Source organism: Gasterosteus aculeatus, chromosome 12, assembly GCF_964276395.1.
Source record: "Gasterosteus aculeatus chromosome 12, fGasAcu3.hap1.1, whole genome shotgun sequence".
NCBI classification, from domain to species: domain Eukaryota; kingdom Metazoa; phylum Chordata; class Actinopteri; order Perciformes; family Gasterosteidae; genus Gasterosteus; species Gasterosteus aculeatus.
The window spans coordinates 5,312,609-5,324,308 of record NC_135700.1 but is presented as its reverse complement, the minus strand read 5'-3'; the positions used below and the strand labels follow the sequence as shown (position 1 = coordinate 5,324,308).

At 48.6% G+C, this 11,700-nt stretch overlaps 1 protein-coding gene across 2 annotated transcripts in view; it reads right to left on the bottom strand.

The window, feature by feature from the left end:
- Window positions 1-57: 57 nt before the first annotated feature.
- The window catches only part of LOC120808296 (transcription initiation factor TFIID subunit 4), a 64,740-nt gene continuing 53,097 nt past the window's right edge, over window positions 58-11,700 (bottom strand). For both annotated transcript variants that reach the window (XM_078085309.1, XM_078085310.1), the window contains one exon: window positions 58-2,031. In XM_078085309.1, coding sequence (XP_077941435.1) covers window positions 1,858-2,031 — 174 coding nt within the window. In that variant the 3' untranslated portion in view covers window positions 58-1,857. The remainder of the gene's footprint in view (window positions 2,032-11,700) is intronic.

The window sequence follows — 11,700 nt, the reverse complement described above, 5'->3', positions numbered from 1 at the left end:
CAGACTCCAACGCTGTTGGAGTGAAACGAAAGAAGAAATGGACAAAGTCATCTCCGCTCCGTTTAGTAAACAGCGTGTTTATTCCTTTACAAAAGAGGTACAAATACATAAGTATTGTTTTCTTCACACAAACATGACATTTTCAAGATATATACAAGAGTTTACCAAAAATAACGTGGTTCTAATAAACACATAGTAAACAATATTTACAAATCACCCTTACATTGAAATGCCTTTCCTCTGTAATATTGTCCCACTATTTTGGCTAAAAAGCTGCAGTAGTAGAAATGTCCTCCTCTAAAACCATAAAAATCCTTAACAAAATTATTTGAAATCACCACAATATATTGGTATTGGTGTGCTTGTTTTTAAAACATGGTGTTTGGAGATAAAAATTATGAAATGTGTTATCGAACAAAGGCCAATCCCAAAATAAAATAAAATGTAATAATTGTTAAAAATAACTTTATTTTAACAGGAAGTCGGCAATATTGTTTACTATTTAAAAGAGTTATTTCTTTGCTATAATACAGTGACAGCTTTCAGTCGTTAGGTAAAATAGATATTAAAAAAGTGCCGTCAAAATGTACAATGCACAACAGTTGTTTCAAATGTCACAAATATTTAAATACATTTAAATATGACAAGAAAAGCTGCATAGAGGCCAAGATATTTAGTTAAATAGAAAACAAGTACTTAAAGGACAAACTTACATAACACAATTAGGATTTGTAAAAAAGAGAAAATAATAACTAAAACATCAAGGCGACGTGTAAAGAGCAGGCGTTTGTCCATTTGTCTCTTGAATACAAATACAGAGACAGAAACGAAAAGAAATCAATTCTAGGCTGAAATCAGCTGCTTCCTTCTACAGTTCAACATTACGTTACAACTGTGAAATTTGATTTAGGAGGATGCAAACAGGTAAGTGCTTTTTATCGTTCAATCACTACTAAAGCAGGTCAGGGGGATAACGGAGGCTGCGCGGCCCGACAGCTCTTCTGGAAAGGGCTAAAATATTTTCTCTTTAACGTCATTAATGTGCAGACCGGACAGCCGGAGTGAAAAGATGCAGGAATGAGCCGAGGTTTCACTCTGCGCGCTCACCGCCCCACTGACACTGTGAACCAAACCCCCAAGAGCCTGTGAGAAGAGGTGAGCGGGACAGTGTGCGACGTACAAACATCTAACGTTGGTCCTAGAACCATGTTCACATTATGCATTGACAAGAACGACCATAATTAAGTTTGGTGACCTTTGTAGAAAGGTCACAGGAATTCCACCGTACGACAAATACAGGTGAATAGAATGAATGAATTGGGACTTATTTGAATGAAACATTACGTGAGATATAAAATATTCATGCTGTGCAATGATCCAATGAGAACTATTTACACGTTCAGGGACGTTTAGCACGATGCTGTTAATTGGAATCCTAATGTGTAAAACCGTGTCTCGCTTGTTACTGAGTTCGGCTTAACTGCATTCATTCAACCGGCTGCACAGTTTTCTCACCAGAATATACGGCCAACGACGTCAAATAAATAGATGCCCGACACACAGAACGAGTTGCCGGGTCACAAAAAAACACTTTGTACTTTTGAAATATGCAACTTCAACACAATTCAATATGGCCTTTAAACCCAACGATCTAACCACACATCGCAAATCTAAAACGCTTTTATTTTTGTCTGTATTTTTTCTCCCCCTCTCGTTCTTTCAATCTCTTTGTATTAAAAGTTACATCAAACGTCACTACAGTACATATGGACACACAGAACTGAAACATTAAACCTGATCTGAAGGCACGTGGCTGAGGAAGAGGAGGAGGAAGAGGAGGCTGAGGTCGAGCGGAAGCTACTTGAGCAGGGCGCGGTAGAGCAGGAGGGAGTGGGCCGTCTCTCTCTCTTGCTCCATGTAGAAAATTAAGTCCCTGAGGTTGACGCGGGTGATGCGGTTGCGCGCGTACTGCCGCGATGAGGTGGACGGGCTGGAGGAGCTGGCCGGGGAGCCCGCCGCGCTGCCTGGAACCTGCACACAGGGGTCAAGAAGGTGAGGGGGGGGGCACGTCACACAGGCTCCATCACATGTCAGGCAAGCGCACTGTTGTCTACGATTATTTTGGCCTTGGAATAAAGCACGAGAAGATATATTCAGCTTCTGACAGACGCCCGGGTAGCTGCAGTGAATGGGGGGTGCTGTCGGGGCTCGTGGGATGAAGCAACAATTAGCCTAGCCAGCGGCGAGAGACATTCGCGTTCCCCAGAAGATGAACCGGTACCACCGCGGTGATGGACGTTTTCTCTTAGTCCACCATGAGTTGAGCATTCCCGTAACCATACCACCATAACATTTAATATGCCAGAAAAGATGTAGTTTGTTGTGCTAATTATCAGGTTAGCATGCTAACTAGCACAACTAACGTGGACAAGAGGTGAACAAACCATTGTACCTGCTCAGCATCAGTGTTTGGACCACTGTACCATAAGTGTTCCTTATGTATTAAACTTTTTAGGAGAGCTGTAAAAAAAAAAAAAGCATTTTGTTTTGCATTTTTTTCTTACTTTCTTTTCAGTGAAGGAAGAAAATCTTTGTGGCGCAATGAGGGGGAGGGCGAAGTTTCCAGGGTTAAACATAGTAACCGTTAAGAAAACAAGCAACGCTATGTTTCCCATTTCTCATAAGTGACGTAACCGTTGAATGGCTAACACATTGAGGGTGTCAATGGTAAGGAATGCAAAGTATACACCTCCAATTAAGTAAAGTAACCCGTCTTGCAGAGCACGAACGGGATGGAACGCACGCTCTAACAACCTCCAGATCTCTGGGTTCATGTTGGGAGGTTTTTTCTCTCAGCTGAACACGAGGACGGAGACACATTGGCAAAGCTTCCCGGCTGCAAGGGAAACTTTCATTTTCACTTAAGCGTGTCCTTTGGCTCTTTACGTTGCCCCGCGAATACGAACGCATTCCCCTTTCTAAATGAAAAACGCTGCTGACACGGAGCCCCCGCTTGTTTGTACTCGATCCAGGAAAAATGACTAGACGGCGTACACAGAGGGCCGATCCAACTCGAGGCCAGCATTTACATTCGGGAATGAGAAACACTGGGACACGATTCCAGCAAGTGGCCACTAGAGCCCAGGCAGAGAGAAGCAGGACAGACGCTCCAGTCGGGAACGCCCTCCCACAATTACATTGATTGCAGCAGTCTGTAAACACACGGCCTTAATTGCAAACATATGACGGGCCTGGGTTTACAAGAACCGAGCCAAAGTCCCTCCAGCACCGCCCTCCCCCACGGGCCCGTCTCTCCGTTTGCACTCGCGTGGCGGTGTTTGGTTGGGTCTGGCCTCCCTCGGTGTTCTCGCTGACCCCTGGAGGCTGGATGACGAGGAGTGAAGGCGGACGGGCCGCCAACTGGCCTCAAACCACGTCAGGGCCCGGTTTGGCCAGTTGGCGAACCGACGCCGCCTGTTTCTGCCTCTGGAAACGTGGCTGATGCTTGTGTTGGGAAGAGAACGACTTCGTAGCAACTGCGTGAAAAAAACGTAACGCGTGCCGATGGATGTGCTGCATTTAGAGTTCGAATAGGCTCACAAACGGAAAGATGGACAGCGACGGCTTTAGATATGTCGTGACACAAACACTGGAGAGGCGAGCTACAACACAGGTACCCAGACAAGACCAGAGCCATAGATGTGCTCCTAGCACCAGTCAACGGCCTGTCTTCATAGTGGGGACACAGGGCGTCTGATCTACTGAAGCATTTTACTGCAGTAGAACTTTTAATGCAGGACTTACTGGAGAGCCCCAAAAGAAAACCCATTTACTGTATTCAGCAAACAATTCCCCTAAAAGAATAATAAGTTAGATCAACTCTTGCTATGCAGGGAAGCAGGACACATGGAAATTAAAAATATAGGTGGTGAAGACAGTTTAATACCTGCAGTTACTCACATCATCTTGTCCAGTCAGACACTGTGAGGAAATATGAAGTATATAATGTATGTAGTTGTTTTCCTTATTGGAAAGCAACTGACATGCAAAGCCATTTTTTAGTTAAACTAAACAATATGTTCAATCAGTCAACACAATTCAACACGGCCCGGGCTGATTCCAGGACTTAATTATCATCGCCGCTCACTGGTCACTGGTCTCTGGTCAGTGGGGCCGAGCAGCGATGCTGAGATGCCGGGCGTGCCCCTCCCCCTCCCCCTCCTCACCACCACCAGAACCTCGATTTGAGGAGCGACCTCAGCCTAATCAGGCCAATTATAGGCCGACCGCATGTGAAAGATGCGCCTGCCTGCTGCCGTGCCAATTACTGCCACTCACGGGCGAGCGAGCCCGGCCACGGGGCCACGGATTTCACTCAATCAAAGCCATCCATCCACCTGGACGGATGGGCAGCGGCAGCCACGGGCGGTCGGTGCCGGGCGGGCGACGTTGGGGAGGGGCAGAGACAGTGAGCGCAGCCATATATCGGCGTTTCAGGTAGTGTGACCCTGCTCCCAGAATGCATCATTCCCCTCAGGGAGAGCGGCAGCCCTCAGTGATCCAAATACAGGCGGAAAGGTCAGGAATTTACCGTCTCTGCATCCCCCCCCCCCCCCCCGCATGCCAGCAACCCAAAACACGGGCATATAGTTGTTGTACCGGTATCTATGGAAACCGATGCCTCTCACCAGCACACGCAGGAGATGAAGCTGTGGAAGAAGAGGAGCAGGGACGGGTGGGCGAGGGTCGGGGGGGAGGGAGGGGGGGGACACACCGACACTGAACAAAGCAGATGGCTGAGTGTCAGTTAAAGGGGAAAGGGACACATCAACCGCGCTTTCCCCCCGTCGCCAGCAATTACACAGCAAATGTGTCTGAAATCCAAGGAGAAACAAAATGGCAGGCGTTGTAAGATCACAGTGGATGAAGAGGAGTAAAAAGTGAGAGGATGTGAGAAAAAGCAGGAGAGCAGAGAGAGAGAGAGAGAGAGGGAGAGAGAAACCGAAAGTCTCAGAATCCGCTTGGCCGGGAAAGTTCCATGAGGCAAAAAACAGCATCTGTCATTTTATCTGTGATGGCCGCTTGGAGGCATTATGTCATATGACATATCCATCGTACAGAACGCGCAGGGATACTTCGATACATCTCTTCAGACGTTTGACTTGTTTGGAGCAGAGAGAACAACAGAGAGAGAGGGAGAGAGAGGGAGAGAGAGGGAGGGCACTGGATAGAACGCGAGCAACGGGAAGGTGAAGAGGAGAAGAAGAGGTGAGTAGAGGAGAGGAAGAGGAGAGGAGTAATAAGGCCTCTTTTCAGGCTCTGGTCTTCAGCCACATTGTGCTGACAACGTGCCAATGAGCCGGACACGTTACTCACACACACACACACACACACACACACGTTCCTGCACAAAGAGGCAGCCTGAGCGTCACAGTCTGCAGTGTGCACCACTAAAGGAACAAACTACATGAAGGACTTCAGAAAAGGCCCATTTTCACACAGAAATCAAACCATCGACTGGAATTTCAATAATTAGGATTAACAATGATGATTTATGGATGTTCCAACCGTGGTTTAAGTGTACTGGAGTAATTGTGTAAGCAACTTGAAGAAGGACTATACCATATATATTACTGTTGCCACTGCTTGGATTGTGATTCATAGGCTACCAGGCAACTTTACAACCATTTTGAACCTGTTGTTATTAAAATATGACACATTTCTTCGTCTGAACTTTTAGTTGAGCTGTAAATGTTTGACCTTCAAATCCCTTCTTGGTAAATTAAAAAAGCCAAGTCAGAAAAAAACACAAAAAGGAAGTGAAAAACAAATGAAAGAAATGGCTCATATCATGTGTTGGGACCATGTTTGGACACTTTGTCTATCGTTGAAAGACAAATCCATCCATCCATCCATCCATTGTCAAACCGCTTATCCTGCACACAGGGTCGCGGGGGGGCTGGAGTCCATCCCAGCCAACTTCGGGCGATAGACAGGGTACATCCTGGATTGGTCGCCAGCCAATCGCAGGACTACACAGAGACATACAACCATTCACACTCACGTTCACACATCTACGGGCAATTTAGAGTCACCAATTAACCTGATCCCCAGAGCATGTCTTTGGACTGTGGGAGGAAGCCGGAGAACCCGGAGAGAACCCACGCAGACACGGGGAGAACATGCAGACTCCACACAGAAAGGCCACTGGGCGGAATCGAACCCAGGACCTTCTTGCTGTGAGGCAACGGTGCTAACCACCACGCCACCGTGCCGCCCCTGAAAGACAAATCCGACTTTCTTAATATAAAGAAGAACATGTAGGTGTTCTCGGGCCTCAGATGACCAGCAGCACTCACCTTGAGCTTAACAGAACCACAATTAATTCCCGTTTTGCTAAATAATGTATGTTTTGGTTCTCTCTCTCTGTGCTTTACTCTCTGTCCCCGATTGTGCGGCGGCAGCATGGATGCTTGTCGGTGTCCTGAGGAATTTTTATTCGTCCCTTTTATTGTTTGAGGAGGTGGCGTGTAGGGGGGGTTCTTGATCTGTGGCTTTGAACCCTGAATGGCACCAGTGCCTTCACGCCGGAGCCAATATTGGATTTGGCCCGGGTCACAGCTCAGGGCGGTGGGTTAATGGCCCACTTTGCCAGGCACATAGAGCTGCTCGGCCCACACAGGCCGCCCTGCTGTCTCAGCACTCCACCACCTCACAGCAGAGGAAAACACACACACACACACACTAACGTACTGTACGTACGGCTAACACAGGCCCACAACCAAAACTGGCGAGGGAGGGGGGGCATTGCTCAGCATTCATGTTGGGGGCTGAAGACCAGCCCCCAACAGATAAGCGGTTCATGATGCAACATTACTCTTTTGTTGTTCTTACTTTGATGCAGAAAAAAGTGGATGCTCCAGGCAGGAGGCCGTATACAGCACAACCGAGACTGACTGTTGACAAGCTAAACAAAGCAGTCGAGCAAAGCTGAGCCAGGTGCTGCTTTTAATTGTCTTGTTCAATTTCACAAGTTAAAGCCACAGTTACAAACCCAGGTGAATTTGGTGCGGTACGGTGGTCCAGTTGTAAGTGCAAATGACCCCTTGCTAAGCCCCGCCTCCACGGCGAGCACGGAGCCCACAGTGTCCGTAGCCACACTCACTAAACACATATCAAGTCACACCTTTGTCCGACTACGATCCGACTAACACCCCTGGATAACTCGATCCGATCCGGTTGACAGTTCGATGTAACGGTGAATCGGATAAGGAACTGGACTTCCGACGGCGTCTTCTCTCCGTTATCAAATCAGCCAATAGCGCCATTCGCATTCGCTGTGCTCCTATTAACATCATGCACAGATAGTAGAGGGATGTAGCTTCACCTTGCTCTCCGCTCGCCATCTTTCTCGTAATGTTGATGTTGTTGTTGTTGTTGTTGTTGTTGGTAGTGGTGAAGCGGTCAAGCGGAAATGGCTGTATCACAACTAGTTGTAATGAAAACAGCGCCACCTATCGTATCGGATATGACATGCTTTCGACCAATGATTTGATTTATTCACTGCCATGTATATTGGGATAATAGCACTTGCCCCGAAAGAGAGCATAGTCCGACTAAGCAAAGATTCCAATTATACCATCATGTAAACACACTGAGAGAGAAGCAGGAAGAAGGTTCTTTGTCAAACTGCACCGCATGTGCACGGAACACCTTCAGTAGCTAGCCCAGCGTAGACGGGCTAGCTAATGTCGTGCTAATGTCAGCCTTCACGTAGAATTGTGATGGACTGGTTTTTCGGGCGCTCCCGATGGGACGGACCAGTTCCTGTGCTGGTTCATAGATGGACTAACCAGAGCTTTGTCACGCTGACTCATTTACCGCCCGACGGGCCGAGTGACTGCGCGCCAACGAGCAAAGCTTTCCCATGTGTTCTCCTCCGCACCGCATTTCAGCCGCGGAACGCCGGCCCCGCGCCGCGTGTTTACAGCGCGGAGCCCAGCCGTGGGGGTGCAGCCCCTGCTCCATCTCCAACACTCGGCCCCCCCGGAAGAAAAAGAACCCAGCCTTCTCCTACGGCCGCCATTAATCAGCCACAGAGACTTTCTCTCTGCGCCTCCTCCTCGCTCCCCGTACGCCCACAGACGTGCTGGATGAGGCCATTTTGAAAGAGTTAACAGATGTCGGCTTATTCGCCCCGGGGGCCCTTCTCACATCGCCCGAGCGATGTATTTGATGTGGAGTTTATTCAGCTCTAATAAACGTACAAAGAATTAGAATAATAATTTGCAGATGTACACGCTCAGATTATATGCTGGAGCCTCTCTTTGAAGCGGACGGGGCGGGTAAGATTAGCAGAACCAGGGGAGAGGATGAAACGGGTATTTTCGGTTGGGGTCAGGGTCGGGACGGACACCGCGGCTTTAGGTCCGCGCGGCGACACGGGCGGCCTTTGTTCCCGTCGCAGGTTCCGTCTCCGAGACAAGAGGCTGCCATTGTCCCCGCGCTTTAAAAAGACACACAGACGGAGGGGGGGGGGCGACACATTTGCGATATCTGTTGTTTTTTATCTTGCTTCATGCGTGCTTTTGCTCATTCTTCTTGTTGTGAATGGTTGATGTGAATAAAGGGAGCAGCACAAAGGGATTTGAGAGTGAGGTCTAGCATTCTAATCACGGCAGGGGGAGAAAAAAAAGAGGAAAAATAAAAATGAGGGAATCACTTTCAAAACAAACAACTTCCATTTGCTCCACAGCTAAAGAACAACAAATCTCAAAAATGGCCAGTTGCAGAGCATCGTAATGCCCACATAAACCATGAAAACCGCTCCGCAGCTCCATGGCAATGCATAGCAACCGTGCAGAATTTTCAGTCAAGGAGAAAGAAGGCAAAAAAAAAAAAACACCTTATTACTTCTAACTCCTGCAAGCCATTTTGGTCTCCAAAGGTTTTAGAGCGCCGCAGGCCATGTGTCTGCAGTGTTTCGGGAAATGACTTGCCTTCGCACGAACACTGCTATGTTCTGCAGCACTGCTGCCCCCAGCATCCCCGCTCAATTTCTGCTTAACCCCTTCCTGCCTTCCCCTCACACTGACTCACTGCAACGGAGAGCTCACACCCTGCACAATGCTGTCACATTGTTCAGCCCGGGCGAGAGCAGAGCGGCTCTCCTTTCGCGGGCTAACACATTAACGCCACGTCCAATTTCGGCTACTTAACGAATGGCGCAAGGTCACGCCGGGGCAGGGGCAAGATGGAGCGAGGAGCCCCCCCCCCCCCCCCCCACCAACCCACACACCCCTCATTCCCCTAGATCCGCCGCGAAGCGCGACGCCGTTTGCACACTTGAGTGTGTATCAACGGGCGGATTAAATCTGCAAACTCGTTGACACAACACATAATTAAAACATCTCGCTCGGGGTCAGGAATTTTCTAATTAGTAGTGTACTGACAAAGCTGCAATTCCATCGCCCTGAGTTTCAAAGTCCACAGGTTACTGCTGAGATGAAAGCCCACCCCGGGGGCGCTGTTTCTGCAGGGGCTGCTCGCGCAGTTCCTCAGAAGACGAGTCGCGGGGTCACCGAGCTAAACAGCGCGCCGCAACCCGGAACCTCGCTCCCAAACAAAGAAGCGCAAACTTTTTTACCGCCTCGAAGTCCCCCCCCCCCTTTTCTCTCTTCCTCTTTCAACCTGAGAGAAACAAAAGATTGTGGGAAGCCAACCAGATGAAGAAACCATAACATTGTTTTTTTAATCTAATCTCTCTAATTAAAGTGCTGTGAGCCCGCTGAACAACGCGTTAAACACTACAAAGGCTTCCTCTGCCGGGTCTTTGTAGCCTCTGTTGGCCGCGTCGGCACAGGATTGTGGGGCTAATAGGACCGCGTTCACATGTCGGTTATTACCCTCCATTAAACGAATAAAAAGCCCTGTTGTCTCGTTCAGACGGACGCTGTCTGCAGGATGCTTTCCGTGTGACGTGTAAATGTATTGGTCTGAAGACCAAGAGGCGATCAATACTCGTTGGATGCGTTGGGCGTCTCTTGCTCGCTGGTTTCCCGGTGGGAGAGATGGCCGACAGCGTGCCCGACAAGCTGGACCATTAACGCAGGCCAAAGTATTCTTCGGCTGCGCCAAGTATCACAAGTTAGAACTTTTCCCCCCCCGCCATTAAATATTCAAGGCGTTTCATATATAAAATGAACCCAATTAGAGTTGAAATGAGAGAAGTGTAATGAGTCTCAAGTCAGAATGCTTGTCTTCAGAACTGTTTTCGCTAATGAGCCCTTGTTGGTTTTGTTTTTTTTCAGTGGCGTGGCACTGTCATTTCTGCCGCTTTTGAATTTTTAATCCAACTTGAATGGGAGGGTGGTGACGGAGTTAATAACGACGGCACCGGGGTGTTTTTGCAGCCGCCGACGGATCGCTGGGAGAAGTCGCCCCAAATGAGGCACGTGGTCCGCCCCCCTTTGATGTCTGCGTCGGGAAAAACGTTCCAAATACGAACAACCAGTTAACAAAAAATAATCAATTTTACAGTGGTATCGAACCTAAATGACCACACTGGGGAGGGGGGGGGACTGAAAGATGGCCTAATTAGGGAGAAGAGCTGGCTAGCAGAACAGCACGGCACTGAACTCCACTGAGAAAAAGGCAGCGGCACGATCCACGCAGACATGTGCCGAACTATCAGCCATGTGTAAAACTGTCAGCCATGTGCCGAACTATCAGCCATGTGTAAAACTGTCAGCCATGTGCAAAACTGTCAGCCATGTGCCGAACTATCAGCCATGTGCAAAACTGTCAGCCATGTGCCGAACTATTAGCCATGTGCCGAACTATCAGCCATGTGCAAAACTGTCAGCCATGTGCCGAACTATCAGCCATGTGCCGAACTATCAACCATGTGCAAAACTGTCAGCCATGTGCAAAACTGTCAGCCATGTGCCGAACTATCAGCCATGTGCCGAACTATCAGCCATGTGCCGAACTATCAACCATGTGCCGAACTATCAGCCATGTGCCGAACTATCAGCCATGTGCCGAACTATCAACCATGTGCCGAACTATCAACCATGTGCCGAACTATCAGCCATGTGGCGAACTATCAGCCATGTGCAAAACTGTCAGCCATGACGTATAAATCCTCACATGAACAGTGGCATGTTTCACTTACAAGCAGAGGAAAGCACCACATGGGGACGAGGGGGGGGGACATGGCAGATATGCAGATGGAGGCAATAAAGAAGCACATTTGAGAGGTTTTTCTTTCCGCCGCACAGAATCGGTCCTTGATCTCCAAATTGACATTAGCAAGGGGGCCGTTTCGACATCGTTTAGCCACTGCGGGCTCACTTCCCCGGCGCTGGCGTCGCTGGTCCCCCGTGCACCTGACGGAGTGCAGGAAGGCGGCGGTGTGAAGGAGCAGGTCTTATTAAGATGCGGGCTCTACTGGGGAAAGAGTAGAGAGTTTCATGATTTATATAGATGGCCCAGAAAGTGGCACTGAAACTCTACTGGAGACGTGTTCTTCTTCTTCACTTTAATAGACTGCCTCTGTGAGCGCTCGTGACCCCCCCAGTGTCATCGTCTTTCATCCGACAAGCCGACAGGGTGAGAGGCGGGAGATGAATGTTACCTCTTACCAATTTTCGGGGGGGATTTTGGAGACGTCGAATCCACTTTGATATAATAATGTGC